A 20612-nucleotide genomic window follows, 5' to 3' on the forward strand; every position below is an offset into this window, starting at 1 on the left:
TATCCCTTTAATTCTTGGTGATTCCTGATTTTTTTTATCTGCCTGGTTTCGCTTGATTTCCTCATTCTCGCCCTCAGCTTCTGTTTGCAGTCAGTCCTGTGCTTCTTCTCATATCTTGCTTTAGTCACCATCAAGGGGACATAATATGCTTGAGGTCAATGCTGCCCTTCTGCCCACAGGCGGCCCTTCATTCCTGAAAACTATTTTGGGTTGTGTCTGAAAACTAGAAAATGCTGCCTTCACTGGCAGTATACGGAGGTAGGAAGCCAACAAGGCATGTCTGATTCCAAGTTTTGTTTAATATCCTGTCTGTTAAGTTGCCTACATCTGGTTTTTGACAGGAGGAGCAGCTGAATCTGCAAGGAGTGAATTTATTTAGAAAAATCCATTTTCTTATTATTTTCAACTTTTGACTCCATTTTCTATTGAGAAATAAGCATTGTAGTCACTAAATATTTGCTTGGTTATCTCTAAAGCTTCCTTGAATTTGTTTTAAATCATTAGACATGATGTTACGGTGCCTTGAAAGCCGGTCTGAAACCAGCCCTGTCTGTTTCTGTAAAAGTTACCTTCATACACAAAATGCTACCTGTGAAGTCATTGACTAACTGCAGGCAGCTGCTGTAGGTTTTGAACACACCCTAGGTGATTCACATGACGCTATTGCTAATTGAAAAGCAATTAATTGTTTTTCGAGATGGTCTACCTGAAAATGGAGAGGCAGACTTCCCAGCAAAGGAATTTAAAAATTTGCAACACCAAAATCCTCAGCAATGAGAGTAGAGTGTTTTTCCCTTGCAGCACCTATAAGGACATTCTCTTCTTATACCTGCTTCTGTGTTATCTTTTCTTCATTTATCCCCTTTCCTTTTTCTCCCCACCCTCCATCACTCTTTTCATCTACAGTATCTCTACCATCTTCCCATTTGTCTCTCCCTCTGTCTCCCTTACTCACCTTCTTTTCTCTTTTAACCCCTCCTTCTTTCCATCCTTTTAATGGTTGGCTTATCAGCACTATGCCCTGGGAATGGCTCCAGTGTTGGAATTCTTGACTGTGTGTGTGCACTGTACAGTATCCTTGGTCAGATAAGATAGTGACTCACAGTGGAATAGGTGTAGTGTCTTGATGGAGGTTGACTCTCAGTTTGTTAAATTTAAAAGCAAAATATTAGCCACCTTCATTGTAAGTGCAATGCACCGTGACCTTGTTGAAGTCACAGTAGTCAGTCCTACCAAAAGAGTATGAGGTTTTGTCTATGAGTGTGTGTACATGTAGTAGATTTGTGCTAAATATTGAATATCCACAGTAATTCATTTAGTTTCCTATGTTTCCCTATAAGAGTGTGTTATTAGACTAGTTTTGCAATGCTTCTTTGCAACTTATGAGTATGTGAGCGTTAAGACTGAGATGCTTTAATAGCTGTAATAGCTTTAATTGGCTACTGTGGCTGCAAAACACAAAAAAAATTCAGGGCAAAAACATAAATTACATTGAAAATTATAAAATATCCTAAAAAAATATAAAGATATATTTGAATCTTTATCACCTAGTCCTAACTTGTATTTGGGGATTGGTAGCACATAATGTGACCAAGACTTTATCTGGGTTTGGTTACTATAACAATCTCTGGAGAATAAAGCTTGGCTTATATAGCCTGTACACTGGCATTTGGGGTGTGTAAAATATTAACAAAGCTAAATGCATATGCTGACTCCCAGTTAGCCTCATACATTATTTAGTAAATGGGGTGAAAGTTCTTTTCGATTAATTCTTTTTCCCCTCCCCCTTTCTCTTTCTATCTCAATATTCTCTACATGCATAAACCTCTTTCCACTCTTCTTTACATTTAGCTCATAAAACTTGACTCAGGCGTACCAAACTAATGTATTGCCGTCACTACTTAGAGTAGCCTTGCCTACTGGGCCATGCAATTTAATAGCACACCTTGTATCAAAAACATTTATTCAACAGCCATAATGACTGCTGTGAATTTGAGACTCCTCTTACAGTATCAGACACAACATCATATGCAGTTCACAGCCTCACAGAGCATTAAAACATTAATTGATTTGGAGTTTAGAGTGTCTTTTCTTGCTCCCCATGGGTAGCAATATCCTGTTTCATTCACAATATACAGTGTGCTGCTTTCTTTCTCAGAGATCGATTATGTCTTCTTCTATTCATCTTAAACACAAAGTACATTTTATATAATTGATACTGTCAGGAGAAATCTCACAGGCTCATATAAATGAGATAAAGCACTTGAGTGTATTGTTTCAAAAAGAAGGAAAAAAAAAAACAATCTTATAGATGTATAAACTAGATTTAGTTTTGATTGACCTAACTTGAGCTACAGTAAATGTGCAATTGGTGTTTTATGTGATTTGTGAAAATACCAAAAATCTCACTCAAGCAGATTGTATTTGTATTTCTGATTTAGTTCATTTAAAGGTGAAGTGTGTAATTTCTGCCATCACCAAAATGAATTTGTAAAAATAATGACTCTTTTCAAATAGATTTCCTGAACACTCCACCTGTCTGTCACTGCTTGGGTAAATGGACAGTCCTGCCCCATAATCAGGATAATCAACAAAAAGAGCAATGGGCTTCATTCACTAATAATTGCGTGGATTTTGCTTACTTATACGCACAGGAAAAGTTTTTTTCCGGCTGATTCACAACGTACGAATTATCCGAATTATTCTAAATATAGGAGCGCGCGCACAAGATTAGTAATTTGCATAAAACACGCCCAAACCATCTCCATATTATGACATATTCACATTCACTGCACCTGTACAGTTGTATACGTGTAGAGAAAGATGCCGCTGAAGCGAATAAAAACAGCGCAGTACAGCATTACAATTTTGAATGATTTTATGATATTTACCACGTACTGTAGATGCTAGATCAACTGAAGGCATGCTTGGAGTGCTGCTTGTGCAGGAACATTTATCTGTGTCTCATCATTCACAGATTCAAACTAAGCATGCGGTCCATAAGACAGTGCTCGAAGTGGAAATAAATACTTTAATTTTCATGCCAGCTGCCTTCCTTGGATGTGGATATGACTTTAAATTGTCAGCATTTGTGGCATAACATTGATTACCACAAAAATTAATTCTGACTTCTTTAAAAAAAAATAAATAATCTGGTTTACAGTGAGGCACTTACAATGGAAGTGAATGGGGGCCAATCCGTAAACATTAAAATAGTCACTGTTTCAAAAGTATAACCACAAGACGTGAACAAAATGCGTGATAACATGAATTTTGTGTGATAAAATAATTTACTAACCTTTTCTGTGTAAAGTTAGAGCCGATTTTACAAATTTGTTGCCATCATGTTGAAATAATATCAACAAACCCTAAAATGACTATAAAAATGACAATTTAAACAACTTTACAGCTCAAAAATAATATATGAGTTTTAATAGAAGAATTAATGCAAGTGCCTTTATAAAATTATAAGCTTGGGATTTCTGCCTTTAAACCCTCCAAAAATTGGCCACAATCCCTTTTATTGGCCACATTCAATTCCATTGTAAGTGTCTTACTGTAAACTTGATTTTTGCTTTTTTAAAGAAAAGGATGGACGAGTCGAAATTAATTTTTTGTGGCAATCAATATTATGTCACAAATACTGTCAATTGAGCTTAACTTGCATCGAACCCAGGCCCGGATCTAGAAATGTACCATTGGGGGGCAATAGCCTACAACAGAGGGGCGTAGACTGGGGCCCAATAGACCAATGTTTTTGATGGTGTTGAGCGAGTGTGTCTCCAACGCACTCACATTAGGTTAATGATTATTGCCATGCCGCCAAGTGCTTCACTTACACTTCGGGGGGCAAAGGGATAACCCCAGCACCCCCCTTGATCTGACCCTGATTGAACCCAGAACCTTCCTTTAAGGCGTTTGTGTGCTTTATCACTGAGTGGGCACAGACAGAACCTATCCTTGCTCAAGCTATAATGCACATTTTCTTCTTTGAGATAATATACTGTATAGTCTGCATAATCTTATTCATTTTGTGTTTATTCCATATTTATAAGAAATATGTGATTTTTGTGTACATGTGGTTTCAGTGGGTCTTATATATATTTTTTGTACATTTGGAATAAATGTTAGTGAGAACTTATTGATGAATCGAGATTTCTGCTTGAACAAATTCGTATGCAGATTTCACGCCAAGTAAGAGCCTATGCATGGTTATTGAATGAGGCCCAATGTTTTGATAGTGCCACATAGTGTTGTCAAAAGTACTGGTACTTCAGTACGAAGTCGGTACCAAAAAATAACAATACCAGTGTTTCTGTAGTACCAGTAGTACAAAGGACCGACTCAGTTCAGCACTGCAGTGCTTTTCATCATTGTTTTAATTTATAATGTGATGCTCAGTTGTGCAACACTTTATTTGACAAAAATGAGACCAATGTTGTGTTTTAGATAAAGTTGTGAGGATCTTTACTAAAGAACTTCATTTGATAATAAAAATTGAAATGGTATGTTGAAACGGAATTGTTCTTTTTTCATTTGATTAAGATTTGGATCCATTTGAGTAAACACAATTTTGATGATGAAACTGAATTAAACTTTAAAATATGGAATTCAGAAAAAAACGTAATAACAAAATAGAATTTAGAAAAAATTTCAAAGGGGCCTACTTAAAAAACGTGAATGTAAAATTTTAATAAGATAATGGAGTGTGTTCAGATGCATATTACTTATTTTTTCTTGGTACCGAGAATCATGAAATTTTACTGATATTTTGGTACCGTGATAACACTAATGCCACAGAATGTTTACTTGCAGTCAGCCTGTAAATATCTTATGTACATATAGTTGACTGTGCAACTGCAATTTTAACATTAAAAAAGATCACTATTTCTTTAAGTTTGTAAGTCAACTTTGATAAGTCACTGACAATCAACTGGCAAGACGGTTTGGTTTTGCTTTCAAATTTTAGAAAGCCCTTGAAAAAGTATAAAGAAGGAATCTACCAGATCTCTTTTTTTTTTTTTCCTCTGTCCCTCTCCTCTGCTCTCTCTTCTTTATAGCTTCTTGGCTCATGTATTTTTTGTGGTTTAGAGGGTGTTCATCATCCTCTGTGAGTGGTGAACAGTTAGATCTAAATTTAGCTTGAAGAACAGGGTCATTAATACTCTTTGGCCAATCTCCAGAAATCAATCACACCCACCTACTGGGAGAGAGGGTTTTAATGATGCACAAAGCACTTTCTGTTTCATTTGATTCCTCCATTTTTTTTTTTAACTTTTCTTCATGAGCTGGCACAGAAAATATAGAATCTATCTATCTATTTATCTATCTATCTGTCTGTCTGTCTGTCTGTCTGTCTGTCTATCGAGGTGGATGCTAGATAGAAAGAATGGTTGATTGGGAGTTATGTTTTAGGCAAATTATTTATGCCTCCAGGTCAGATGTTGAATGTTGAAATATCATGAGAAAAGCATGGCTGTAGGGATCGAGCTATCAGACGTGTTTAAACAAAAACAGCTCCAAATAAGAGCTGATATCATTTGGAAGGAAGCCAGGACTGTGAGGGGGAAAAAAATCCTGTCCATGTATGCAAATTCCCAAGGCAGGGCAGCTCTGAAAAAACAGCAAAACATTAGTAAGTGTATTAAAATGAATCATTTCAGGTTGCATATTAGCTGATTATGTTGTTGCTGCTGAGTATAGGATGTTTTAATAGAGCACACCTTGTGTCAAGTGTATCTGCAGAGTGGCTTTTCTGAGAGCGTATGTGCACTGAAGCATGCTCATGGTGAAGGCAGTTTGTTTCAGCGACAGCCACAGTACTTGCAACTTTAATTGTTTGGGTCCCCAATAAATCAAATATGCCTCTGGAGTTTATTTATTTAGAAAGCATATTAGACAAATTAATCATTCCTAGGAGCATGAGAAAGAAAGAGAGAGAGCTTGTATTTAATACTCGCAGAAAAAAAGATAGCGTCATTGGAACTCACTTGCTGTGTCTTGTATCGAAGGCTGCATGTTAGCTATGACATGTCTTTGAAGGCTGCAGTATACAGAGCGTCCTCCTTTAAACAAGCCTCGTTTAAATGAGATGGCCTTTGAAGGACAAACGGAAACAGAACTTATCATGGTTACTAAGACAGCACGCCACTCTTTAACAAGCGTGAGCGCTTTGAGTGAGAAGGGAACAAAGTCCCTTTGGAAGGGAATATATAAGGTAAATTTTAGGTGAGTTATAATGATATAGAAAGAAAAGAAAATTGATTTTACAGGTGTACTTTTAGTTTATAATACTTTATTTCAATTATATATTAATATAATAATACATATTATATACTCTGCATACATCTACTGAGGTACTTCAACTTGGGACTTAACATTACTTGCGTTTGTACATCATATTTTCGGGCAAATTGGTGTCATTATTTTCAGACAAATGATGTTCATTTCCTTTGAAGCAAAGAATTGTGGGTTGTGAGAGGCCACGATGGATACACCTCATGCATTCTCCGAATTCCTGTGAAAGAAGGTCGCATTCGAAGGCTGCATTCAGAGTGTCCTACTCGCTTTTCTGAAACGAGACTGCCTCTGACGTATGCGGCCGATAAATGCGACCTCCGGAGGATGCAGCCTTCAAAATGAGACACAGCTACTGTAGCATGTTAGCTTTGTGTATGTGTGTGCATATTTATGTATTTGTGTGTTTGTTGTGTTGTCTTGCCTCTGTTAGGTTGAAGTATGACTGGACAGTTCTGACATCAGAGCAGCATAAACGTCACTATTGACCCCCTAGGCTGCAATCTTCCTTTTTCTTCCAACATTTTTTTTCTGTCCCTCGTTTAGACTGCTTCTGTCTGCAACTTACTGTCTTTGTTGCAGACAGGAGTTGTAGAAACCACACACACACACACACACACACACACACATGTTGGTGCGGCTATCCTTATGAGGACTCTCCATAGACATAATGATTTTTGTACTGTACGAACTATAGATTCTATCCCCTAACCCTAACCCTACCCCTAAACCTAACCTTCACAGAAAACTTTCTGCATTATTACATTTTCAAAAAAACATAATTTAGTATGTTTTTTAAGCGATTTGAATTATGGGGACACTAGAAATGTCCTCATAAACCACATTTATAGCATAATACCCTTGTAATTACCAGTTTGTAACCTAAAAAAAATGTCCTCGTAAACCACCCAAATCTGCCCACACACACACATATCCCACAAATTATTACTACATGAAATGCAGTTACTATTCAGTTAGTGCTCAGCAGTAAGGTTTTTTTTTCTTTTTCTGCTGGTCCAGTGGGGCCAGTAGTTCAGACTCAGTGTTTCCCACAGGATTTTGTGAGACTATATTTGGTGTACCTCGGACCCTCTGGGGGGGTCTGGGGGCAACTCCCCCATAAGAAAATAGTGTACATTTTAAAGTTAAATGCATCAGTCTGGTGCAGTTTGAGAGCAAATTTAAGTGTCTAGATCTATGAAGAACTTTGTGCTCTTGTAAACAATTTTGTGCTCTAGTAGTAATTTAATAATTAACACATTGGTTGTATAGATACAAATGGTGATGATTACCAGAGCTGCTGGTAATAATGTTAACGTTAGATAATTAGCTAACGTTAGCTAGCTAGATATAAAGTTATATACGTTATATATTGTTTTTTCTGTTCTTCGGCTGGTTTGCCGAAGCAACAGTGCAAAACACAATGTTAGAGATCTTTTATGTTATTATGAGAAGTGTAAAAATATTTTCGTTTCATTATGAAACTGAGGTGGGACAAATTAGGCCACGGTCTAGGTAATTAATGAGAAACACTGCAGACTTGTACTTCCCCTGCCAATATTTACACTGGCCCCACACAAAAAAATAAAAAAGAAAAAAATTAATTTGCAACATAATATATATATATATATATATATATATATATATATATATATATATATATATATATATATATATATATATATATATATTTATTATTAAAAAAAAAATTATTATTATTTTTTTCACAACAACAATGCTCAGTGCATCACAGAAAACGTGTAAGTTTGCAATGCATAAAAACACATGTACATCATCAACAAATGAAAGATGTAGTGACAATGCAGCACTAGCCTTATAGGCAAGAGACAGTCCCGTCTACTGGTCTGAAACTCTCTTACACTGGGCCATTCTTATTGTTTAGCCTTGCTTGTAATGCATGACAAAATTTTAGGGTGCTCATTCCTGTTTGTGAAAAGATTCAGTAGGTGTTTGCTTTATGGCCATTTAACTGTCCACAAGGCTTTTATTGTGTGTTGTGTTTTTTTGTGTACTGACATTAGAGTTCGTAGTTCATAACAGCAGAGAGTTTTTGGCATTTTATTTTATTTATTTTTTTCAGATGGGACCAGTTCTGTCATTCGTGCAATGATAGAACCCTTCTCTGGTCTTCTGTGCCTTCTTTGTGCTTTAACACGGGACATATCAGGAAATCAAGAAAGTCATGTAAAGGTCAAGGAATTTTTATAATAAATTTTTTTGTGAGTGAATTGTTTTTTGGAGTCTGTTCTTTTTACTGAATCGGTCATAGCAGATCACAAATTGGTCTGAATGATACATTAACAAACCAGCCTGAATTTGATTGATTTTTAAAAACATATCTAAAAATCACGAACGACTGGAAAGGTCATGGAAAAGTCATGGAAATTAATTGGTCAAAAAGTGTGGGAACATTGTATTTCCTCTCTCTCTCTCTCTTTTATTTTTCATTACTTTTTTTGACACGATTACCCCTGACTTCACCATACACTATCTGTCATCTGCTGCATGTGCAGTTCCTCATTACATAATGGGGCACTGGTGTCCAAATCAGGTGGCTATAGGTGAATTGGAGAATTTATGAGGATTCGAGGCAGTTCCTTATCGGCACACACAATTTCCTGCGGTATCTTCCATCCCTGTCACTTCAAAGTGTCTGTGATGGATAGATGAGATGAGCCACTGAATGAGTGTACAGGCTTCCTTCAGGTGACGGATGAAGGTTGCTCTGTCTGCACTCCAGTACACTGCTGCTGCAGCTTTAGGATGCTGCCAAAATAGCATCATTTCGCAAGACTTAGTCAGTCATTGTGTTTCTTCGGCAAGCAGTTAGATGCATGCATGTACTGTAATTATACACTGTTTTTATTGGTTGTGTATTGACATGAATAAAATGAATAATTGACAGAACATGCTGATGATTTCAGCACTGAGAGCTTATGGTTTGAGTATTTCTTTTAATTATTAATAATTACAGTTGAGTCTAAAAGTCTAAGACCACTAGTGAAAATGCTTCTATTTAGCATTTTTCTAAATCTGTTCCATTACAAATTATATTACCAGTTTAACAATTTGTGTGAAAAGTTGAATTAACAAAAATGATAATATGAATTTCAGAATTTATTATTTGGCATGTTCCCCTTTTGCTTTAATTACAGCATGCACTCGAGCTGGCATGACGTTTATGCAAAACCTGATGATCCATATCACCTGAGCAGGATTTGAGATGTTCTAAAGAGCATCTTGTGTGCTTCTGTGGAAGCAAAGACATCTGACCTTTTATATGTCGTAGATAACATGGTCAGTGTCACAAATTTGCTTCTTTGATTAGTAATCTAGGAAAAGTGCAGAATCTACGTATATTAGTTTTATGTAATTTCTTTGTTTAAAATTCCTACAGTTTCAGTGTAGTCTCAGACTTTTAGACCCCTCTGGAATTATGATAAAATGAAACTGACTGTAGCTGAGTTGGGCTCCTCACTCTTTTCCACCTATTTTTAGATATTCATGAATATCTGTATGGTTTCTCTCTTGGTCATGCATTTTTCTTTCTATTCTCCAACTCTCCGTGTCCTTGCTGTAAAGCTATAAACAAACACTGTTCCTCTCCTAATACTCTCACACAAACCTCAGACAGGTTTATGTTTTCGTAACACTCCCTAGTGATAAACTTCAGAACCCACATCTTTATGCATGCTAGTATACTCCTGTTTGCATACTTGTCTCTTTGTCAACAGTTTGATCTCCAGCAATCAGCCGTTTAATCTATTTTATTTGTGCGTCCCTCCCTCTCTCATCAAATTATATCTCTACAGCACAAACACAGACTCACAATCATGCACTGTGTGCCAGGCCTGGATAGTTCACCCAACAGCCTGCTAACAACTTAGGGGCTGTTCACACTGAATTGTTTTTATGTCCGTCTGTGCTGTTTTTCAATGACTTTTCTTTGTAAGCATGCACTAAATGGACATTTTTTAACATTGTGCTATGTGTCTCATGCAGGAGCATCAGATTTTTTAGACTAGGTGTAAAGTTAAAACGAACTTCAAAAAACATGTTTCGAAACAAATTTTTTTTTTTTTTTTTTTTTTTTTAGCAAAATGTGCATTCTGCCTGAGCGGCAACTTGCACAGTGCCATGCAATTAAAAAACAGAACATTTGAAGCTTTTAATATGAAGAACTTTGGTCTGCATTGTATTGTTTCACAACTTCACTTATGTACGGTTTGAGTCTATTGTGGAAAGAGAGCGATATCTACAGAGCATACATGATGAACAAAATGTATTTTTTGTGGTAAAGCGTTCTGTTAATGACTGCTTTTTGTAAAAAGAACTGAAATTGGCCCCTCTCATTGACTCATTGTGTGTTTTTGGAATAAAGAGATCTCTTGCGTGTCAAATTTTTGTTGATAAGCAGTGATTAAAAGCGGTTAGAGTTTTTGAGACTTCAGTTTTAGATGGAAGGAGAGCCAGCGTTATGACATTGGATAATGTTGTTCAAACAATAATATTCATAAAGTGAGCTCTTCTCCTTTGTTGCCTGATTTCGGATAGTAATTTTGACAGTGACTGACAGACTTTCTTGCCAGCAGTCATGTTAGAGATTGGCTGTGGTAATTAACTTGTATGTTGTCCACAGAGAATGAACAATGACTGACATACATTTTGCCGGAACAGTGGCTTATTTCGGTCCTCCTCACACAAATCTATCATATTACTTAGTGACTTGGTGACAGTGCACAAGTCATATGGACCACTTTTTTGATAATTTTATGGTGCTCTTTGACATTTTGGAGCTTGACAGCCCCAGTCCTTATTCACTTTCATTATCTGGAAAAGAGTGGCAAGGGCCAGGATATTCTTGAAAAATTCACATTTTGTGTAACAAAGAAAGTCATACAGGTTGGGAACAACATGATGGTGAATAAATAATGACAGAAATGTCATTTTTTTGTGAACATTTCCTTTTAGTGGCATGTTTTTTTGGTTGGACAGTGTAATATCAGACTGTGACACAAACTGTCACAATCTTGATAGTCTCACTCTCCTTAAAATGGTTTCCTTGACTCAGAACCCTTTCAGATTTGGCCGGCCCGGTGTGGAGTGTTACTGTCAGCACGAGAGTGGATCGGCTGTCATCCAGCTACAGTTTCTCATAAACGAGGTGAGTCTTTTTTTTTTTACCTCTTTCTGTGTCCTGCTCAACCCCATGCTAAGAGCCAATTCCCCCGGAGCTCCGGGAGGCAGTTTAAATAATCCAGGATGAAGCCTCAAGAGGCTTAGGTGATCCCTTAACCCAGAGCCTTTGCTGTCACAAACCCTCTTGTCCTCCAGAGTGGCCCTGGAGGGACCCTACAGAAGAGGCTGATATTACCATTTCCTCCCTAGAGTGTTGCCAACAGCCAAGACCACAGGGATCTCTTACACTAAGCTGTCTTGTAGATCGCACTCCTTAGTGTCAAGATGATTAGTACAATCTGCATGCGGAGAAAAAAATGCCTATTTCTTCCTGAATTAATTTAAAGTGCTTCTTATGTTTTGAATGTTTTCACTCTTTGGTTTGGGTGGAGTAGCACATTAGAACACTTGAAGACAGAAAAAATGAAGTCCGCAAATTTTTGTTGTGCATTGCAAAAATGGTTCTTATAAAATAAGAAATAAAATAAGTTTAGTGAGGTTTTGACTTAAAATAATTTGGAAAAAAATGCCAATGGAATGAGGCTAAATATGCTTGAAAAAATTATACAAATTTCCAGATTTTAAAAATAATAGACATCTTGAGATTAGTAGGGAAAAACTTATTTAGAGCAGTTTACCATGGCAATGGCATGCAATATATTTTAGCATATACACTATATTGCCAAAAGTATTCGCTCACCCATCCAAATAATTGAATTCAGGTGTTCCAATCACTTCCATGGCCACAGGTGTATAAAATGAAGCACCTAGGCATGCAGACTGCTTCTACAAACATTTGTGAAAGAATGGGCCGCTCTCAGGAGCTCAGTGAATTCCAGCGTGGTACTGTGATAGGATGCCACCTGTGCAACAAGTCCAGTCGTGAAATTTCCTCGCTACTAAATATTCCACAGTCAACTGTCAGTGGTATTATAACAAAGTGGAAGCGATTGGGAATGACAGCAACTCAGCCACGAAGTGGTAGGCCACGTAAAATAACAGAGCGGGGTCAGCGGATGCTGAGGCGCATAGTGCACAGAGGTCGGCAACTTTCTGCAGAGTCAATCGCTACAGACCTCCAAAGTTCATGTGGCCTTCAGATTAGCTCAAGAACAGTGCGTAGAGAGCTTCATGGAATGGGTTTCCATGGCCGAGCAGCTACATCCAAACCATACATCACCAAGTGCAATGCAAAGCGTCGGATGCAGTGGTGTAAAGCACGCCACCACTGGACTCTAGAGCAGTGGAGACGCGTTCTCTGGAGTGACGAATCACGCTTCTCCATCTGGCAATCTGATGGACGAGTCTGGGTTTGGCGGTTGCCAGGAGAATGGTACTTGTCTGACTGCATTGTGCCAACTGTGAAGTTTGGTGGAGGGGGGATTATGGTGTGGGGTTGTTTTTCAGGAGCTGGGCTTGGCCCCTTAGTTCCAGTGAAAGGAACTCTGAATGCTTCAGCATACCAAGAGATTTTGGACAGTTCCATGATCCCAACTTTGTGGGAACAGTTTGGGGATGGCCTCTTCCTGTTCCTACATGACTGCTCACCAGTGCACAAAGCAAGGTCCATAAAGACATGGATGAGCGAGTTTGGTGTGGAAGAACTTGACTGGCCTGCACAGAGTCCTGACCTCAACCAGATAGAGCACCTTTGGGATGAATTAGAGAGAAGACTGCGAGCCAGGCCTTCTCGTCCAACATCAGTGTCTGACCTCACAAATGTGCTTTTGGAAGAATGGTCAAAAATTCCCATAAACACACTCCTAAACCTTGTGGAAAGCCTTCCCAGAAGAGTTGAAGCTGTTATAGCTGCAAAGGGTGGGCCGACGTCATATTAAACCCTATGGATTAAGAATGGGATGTCACTTAAATTCATATGCGTCTAAAGGCAGATGAGCGAATACTTTTGGCAATATAGTGTATTTTAGCTTCAGAGCTGGTTGTTTAATATGTCGTTTTATGAGGCATTGCGTCTCTACACTGAATTTGCCTGCTCAGAGCAGCCTAACTCAGCTGTGTACAGTAAAGCCGCTGGGCTGGCTGGTTGGTAAAACCGCATTAAGGTAATGAGGAAGAATAGGATTCTTTGCAGTATGATAGTATGATGCATTGCAATAATATAAATTGTAATGGTACGGTTTTTCAGCTTTTCATGAAAGCTGAGATGTTATTTTGAGTTCCTCCACACGTTGATTAGTGCATGTTTATGTGTCTGATTTACTGTCAGTACAGATAAATTTGGATATTTTGTGTGTAACTCCGCACACCAAGCAGAGCCTGTACACACCTGGGAGAAAGCACAAACTCTGTCTCTTTTATAGTCAGCCTCTATAACCATGAAAGGCAATGTGTTTTGGCTGAATATGCTACTGTAGTTCCTAGATGGAGAGGATATATTTTGTGCTAGCATGCCTTCTTCCCTGTGTGTGTCCCACCCACACTGTATCTCTTTCGATTTATTTTCCACACAGTTCTGTCTCTCACACACACATACTGTATATATCTACCACCTACCATTGTATATATAATCTTCCCACCCTCCAGAAATGCTGCGGAATCTATCGGCTATCTGTGCTGGAATAGTTTATGTGTGTGTGAGTGTATCTATAACTCTTGCTCTGGACCTGTTTACACCTGGCATTAAGATCTGTTTCAAATGATATAACACACAAATACCGTAACACCGGGTTACTGCATGTTGATAAAGTTTTTAAAAAATCGTGCACCCTTATTCTTAAAGGAATAGTTCACCCAAGAAAATTCTCATTTTTTTTCTTTTACTCACCCTCATGCCATCCCAGATGTGTATGACTTCTGAACACAAACAAAGATTTTTAGAAGAATATCTCAGCTGTGTTGGTCCTTTCAATGCAAGTGAATGTTGACCAGAACTTTGAAGCTCCAAAAAGTACATAAATGCAGCATAAAAGTAATCCATATGACTCCAGTTGTTATATCCATTTTTTTTGAAGTGATATGAAAAGTGTGGGTGAGAAACAGATCAATATTTAAGTCGTTTTTTTACTATAAAAGTTCACTTTCACCAGCCCTCGTTAGCGCTCTCTTCTCTCCTAAGAGTTCTTCTTTGTTTGTTTTTGGCGATTCACATTCTTTGGGCATATTGCCACCTATTGGACAGGGAGGAGAATTTATAGTAAAAAAGGACTTATGGATTTATCTGTTTCACACCCACACCTATCATATCGCTTCTGAAGACCTGGATTTACCCACTGGAATCTAATGGATTGCTTTTATGCTGCCTCTATGTGCATTTTGGAGCTTACAAATTTTGGTACGCATTCACTTAATTGTGAGGGCCTACAGAGCTTAGATAGTCTTCTAAACGTCTTTGTTTGTGATGGGGTCACGTGTTTGTATACATCCAAATGTGATTTGAGTGATTGGATCACAAAATGTTTTGGACCCTGTTTACACCTGTATTTAGTGCTGTCTAATTATGATCAGATCACATAAAATTGTCTTAAAATTGTTTCTTTTGCTTATCTTGCTTTCTCTGTTGTAGGGGGCACTGGTTAGTGCTTTGGCTGATGACAGTATTCACCTATGGAACCTGCGACAGAAAAGACCAGCTGTACTGCACTCACTCAAGTTCAACAAGGAGAGGTCAGCCACGGTCACTTAATCTACTCTTGTTCTGAGCGTGTGTGTGCATGTAGGCTACTGATCAGCGATACATTACCACATGTGTGGCAGATCAGGGTTGGTCTTGTTCAGTCTGTGGCCCCACAGTCACACCTGATACCACTGTTTCTCTCACCCTCTTATCTTTCCAGTACACTTCCTCTTCCATGCTCACTATTGGTACCCAGGTGCAGCCCAGAACATACCAGTCATTTCAAAGGGATACAGTCAACATGTTGAGTCACAATGTTTGCAAACTAGAGTACAATTGCAAAAGTGGTGTAAAATAGTCACATTTGGGGCTTAACAATGAGGATTACTTTAGCTGGCCCAGTCAGGCCAGCTGTTATGATTTTTACTTGTCCTGAGGCAATGTTCTGTGTATTGTTTTATTTAATGCTAAGACATCTTTTACATTTAAAATAATGTTAAGAGTTTATAATTTGCAATAAATCTGTATATTACACAGCAAAAAAAAAAAAAAAAAGAAATCATACAGGACACTTTAGCAAGAGATAACAAGATTGCAAAGTTTAGGGGGGCGTATACACAAGCTCCTAGTTCCTGTGCTGTTTTGTAACTGCTACATCATGTCCTGCTGTTTTGTGTGTCTTGCACCACAAGCGTTGCGCTTTTAAGTCTGTGTGTCAAGTAAACAAATTTCTCTCAGGACTAATGTGTTCTTTTTGGCTCAGTCTAGCTGTTTCAATTCAAAAACACGTCCTCTGTGTACACCTCCTCAGTCTTTTGCACTGAAAAAACAAAAGTTCTAATTTTAAAAAGACCCTGTGTTCGTTTGGGCACAGTCTAGCTATTTGAACTCAAGAACTCGTCCGTTGTGTACCATCCCACATTCTTTTGCATCTGCTTGCTTGGCTGTTGTGTGCTCTGCAAACTGAATTGGTGGCAAAATGTAGTACTGATCCGAATGGGCAAATGATGGTTGAATTGGGCCATCCTCATTGTCGAGCCCTGACTAAATATGTCAAAAGTTCTTCGGTACCAAGTCGATTAAAAAAAAAAAAAAAGTGTAGTGATACCAGTGTTCCTATCTGTCACTCACTCGACGTTGTGTCGATGTAGTGACACTAGGGGTCACTTTTGGGAGCCCGAAACACCTCTGATCTTTGAAAAAAGGTCAATGGGAATTGGCGATGGATACTATTTGCATACCACTCCCCTGAACATATCGGTATAAAAGGAGCTGGTATGCAAACACTCATTCAAATTTTCTCTTCGGAGCCGAACGGTCGATGCTCACTGAGCTGAATTTCCATGGCTTTTCATTCAGCGGCTTCTCCTCCTCTGCACTGGTGCACTGCAGAGAACGCCCCTGGGCACTTCGGCAGAAATAAAAGAAATATTAGATATTAGAAATATTCTAAGAAGAGTATATTTCTCTAAAAGAGCGGCACACACGGAACGTCTTTTTAAAGATGCCCTTCCGTTTGTGTGTTATTCCTGGTTGCGGTCGTTATCTCTGTCTTTCGTGTCTGGGCGCTACCCACGCGGAGACATCTTTCGTGGATGGGTCATGTCCTTATTGCGAGAACATGACCATGGCAACGTTGCGGTCACGGATTGCCTTCATTAGAAAGCAAGCCACCCCAGCGGCTCCCCACCTCGGTCCTTCTACCTACGCGTATGAGGACAGCACGGCTAGCACTGGGGGTGATTTGGGGGCCTCAATGGGACCACCTCCGCCGGGTAAACCCCCACGGACCTCCCATTCCCCAGCATGCTCATTTGCCCCGATTGGGCTTCCGGATGAGTCCGCTGGCTCGTCTCAGGGCGAGTTCGACCTCTTGTTCGGAGCCCGCGAAGGTGATGAGCTCTCGAACGCAGCATTGGAGAGCGGGCTTGTCCAGTCAGATGCGGAAACCTCAGCTGGGCTTCCCCCCTTGGGCACGTTCGCCCAGTCACAGGCTGACGCGGAGATGACGGACCTGCTTTTCTGGGCAGCCGCGAGCGTCGGGCTAGAGTGGAACCCTCTGCTCTCCCCTGAACCCTCGCGGCTCGATGATTGGTTCCTGGGCTCGCGGCGCCGCTCACAGCCTTGCCCTGCCTCAGTTCCTTTCTTCCCGGAAGTGCACAAGGAGCTGACAAGGTTGTGGGAGTAACCTTTTACTGCCCGGTCCCGATCTTTCAGCTCCCCCACCCTCACTATCCTCGATGGTGGGGCAGCCAAGGGGTATTCAGTGAATCCCCTGGTGGATAAGGTGCTCGCGGTGCACCTATGATCGCAGAACTCCTGTCCAGGGCCTGTAGGTTTACATCGTCCCTGACGGCCAAGGCCTACAGTGCTGCTGGACAAGCTGCCTCCTCCCTGCATGCCATGGCTCTCCTGCAAGTCCACCAAGCCAGTGCGCTAAAGGAACTGCAATAGGGTAGTTCCGCCCCAGGATTGATGCAAGAACTGCGCTTAGCGACCAACCTCGCCCTCCAGGTGACGAAGGGAAGCGATATATAAAGTATATATATATATATATAAATTATATATACTTTTGTTCTGAACATGTATTGCCACACTTTGCATGTTACTGCTTAGAATGAAAAACTTATGTTGTTGCACTCTCCATTTCGAAAGTCATTTTGGATAAGTCTCTGCGAAATAAATAAATGTCAGGGCTAGTGTTGTCACGATACCAACATTTCAATATTTTCAATATTTCAATAGTTTCAATACCACAAAAAAAAAAATATATATATATACAGTACTGAGCAAAAGTTTTGGGCACTTGTGAAAAAGTAAGGATGGCTTCAAAAATAATGAAATAAATAGTTTTCATTTATCACTTAATGTCATACAAAGTCCAGTAAACATAAAAAAAGCTAAATCAATATTTGGTGTGACCACCTTTACCTTTAAAACAGCACCAATTCTCCTAGGTACACCTAGACACAGTTTTTCTTGGTTGTTGGCAGATAGGATGTTCCAAGCTTCTTGGAGAATACACCACAGTACTTCTATCTATTTAGGCTGTCTCAATTGCTTTTGTCTCTATATGTAATCTCAGACAGACACAATGTTCAGTGGGGGGCTTTGTGGGGGCCATGACATCTGTTGCAGGGCTCCCTGTTCTTCTATTCTAATCTTTTCTATTTAAAAAGTAATGTAACACTAAAGCTGAAGATATAAATAACCATCTTAAGACAAATGCTTTTGTGAAACATCTTATGTGCCTTTTGCACAGTACTGTATATATATATGTGTGTGTGTGTGTGTGTGTGTGTGTGTGTGTGTGTGTGTGTGTGTGTATAGTTGCAGTCAGAAGTTTACATACACTTGAAGTCATTAAAACTAATTGTTTAACCACTCCACAGATTTAATATTAGCAAACTATAGTTTTGGCAAGTCATTTAGGACATCTACTGCATGACATGAGTAATTTTTCAACAATTCAAACAGTTGTTTACAGACAGATTGTTTCAGTTTTCATTGACTATATCACAATTCCAGTGGGTCAGAAGTTTACATACAGTAAGTTAACTTTGCCTTTAAACAGTTTGGAAAATTCCAGAAAATGATGTCAAGCCTTTAGGCAATTAGCCAATTAGCTTCTTATAGGTTAATTGGAGTAAATTGGAGGTGTACCTGTGGATGTATTTTAAGGCCTACCTTCAAACTCAGTGCCTCTTTGCTTGACATCATGGGAAAATCAAAAGCAAAACCTCAGAAAAAAAATTGTGGACCTCCACAAGTCTGGTTCATCCTTGGGAGCAATTTCCAATCACCTAAAGGTACCACGTTCATCTGTACAAACAACAGTATGCAAATATAAACACCGTGGGACCACACAGCCATCATACCGCTCAGGAAGGAGATGCATTCTGTCTCCTAGAGATGAACGTAGTTTGGTGCAAAAAGTGCAAATCAATCCCAGAACAACAGCAAAGGACCTTGTGAAGATGCTGGAGGAAACAGATAGACAAGTATCTATATCCACAATAAAACAAGTCCTATATCGACATAACCTGAAAGGCTACTCGGCAAGGAAGAAGCCACTGCTCCAAAACCACCATAAAAAAGCCAGAATACAGTTTGCAAGTGCATATGGGGACAAAGATTTTACTTTTAGGAGAAATGTCCTCTGGACTAATGAAACAAAAATTTAACTGTTTGGCCATAATGACCATTGTTATGTTTGGAGGAAAAAAGTTGAGGCTTGCAAGCCGAAGAACACCTTCCCAACAGTGAAGCATGGGGGTGGCAGCATCATGTTGTGGGGGTGCTTTGCTGCAGGAAGGACTGGCGCACTTCACAAAATAGATGGCATCATGAGGAAGGAAAATTATGTGGATATATTGAGTCAACATCTCAAGACATCAGCCAGGAAGTTAAAGCTCGGTCACAAATGGGTCTTCCAAATGGACAATGTCCCCAAGCATACCTCCAAAGTTGTGGCAAAATGGCTTAAGGACAACAAAGTCAAGGTATTGGAGTGGCCACCACAAACCCCTGACCTCAATCTGATAGAAAATTTGTGTGCAGAACTGAAAAAGCATGTGCGAGCAAGGAGGCCTACAAACCTGACTCAGCTACACCAGTTCTGTCTGGAGGAATGGGCCAAAATTCCAGCAACTTATTGTGAGAAGCTTGTGGACAAAGGCTACCCAAAACGTTTGATCCAAATTAAACAATTTAAAGGCAAATGTTACCAAATGGACCCACTGGGAATGTGATGAAAGAAATAAAAGCTGAAATAAATTATTCTCTACAATTATTCTGACATTTCACATCCTTAAAATAAAGTAGTGATCCTAACTGACCTGAGACAGGGAATGTTTTCTATGATTAAATGTCAGGAATTGTGAAAAACTGAGTTTAAATGTATTTGGCTAAGGTGTATATAAACCTCTGACTTCAACTGTATATATATATATATATATATATATATATATATATATATATATATAGTTGTGCTTAAAAGTTTGCTTATCCTGGCAGAAATTGTGAAATTTTGGCATTGATTTTGACAATATGACTGACCATGCAAAAAAAACTGTCTTTTATTTAAGGATAGTGATCATATGAAGCCATTTATTATCACATAGTTGTTTGGCTCCTTTTTAAATCATAATGATAACAGAAATCACCCAGATGGCCCTGATCAAAAGTTTACATACCCTTGAATGTTTAGCCTTGTTACAGACACACAAGGTGACATACACAGGTTTAAATGGCAATTAAAGGTTAATTTCCCACACCTGTGGCTTTTTAAATTGAAATTAGTGTCTGTGTATAAATAGTCAATGAGTTTGTTAGCTCTCACGTGGATACACTGAACAGGCTAGATACTGAGCCATGGGGAGCAGAAAAGAACTGACAAAAGACCTGCGTAACAAGGTAATGGAACTTTATAAAGATGGAAAAGGATATAAAAAGATATCCAAAGTCTTGAAAATGCCAGTCAATACTGTTCAGTCACTTATTAAGAAGTGGAAAATTCAGGGATCTCTTGATACCAAGCCAA

The 20612-nt window shown here is 39.0% G+C and overlaps 1 protein-coding gene across 3 annotated transcripts in view; it reads left to right on the forward strand.

Annotated features, from left to right (window-relative positions):
- The window catches only part of LOC127415531 (syntaxin-binding protein 5-like), a 127084-nt gene that overhangs the window by 34319 nt on the left and 72153 nt on the right, over window positions 1-20612 (forward strand). For all 3 annotated transcript variants that reach the window (XM_051654296.1, XM_051654293.1, XM_051654295.1), the window contains exons 3-4: window positions 11401-11482; window positions 15020-15120. In XM_051654296.1, coding sequence (XP_051510256.1) covers window positions 11401-11482; window positions 15020-15120 — 183 coding nt within the window. The remainder of the gene's footprint in view (window positions 1-11400; window positions 11483-15019; window positions 15121-20612) is intronic.

Source organism: Myxocyprinus asiaticus, chromosome 25 (genome assembly GCF_019703515.2).
Source record: "Myxocyprinus asiaticus isolate MX2 ecotype Aquarium Trade chromosome 25, UBuf_Myxa_2, whole genome shotgun sequence".
Classification (NCBI taxonomy): domain Eukaryota; kingdom Metazoa; phylum Chordata; class Actinopteri; order Cypriniformes; family Catostomidae; genus Myxocyprinus; species Myxocyprinus asiaticus.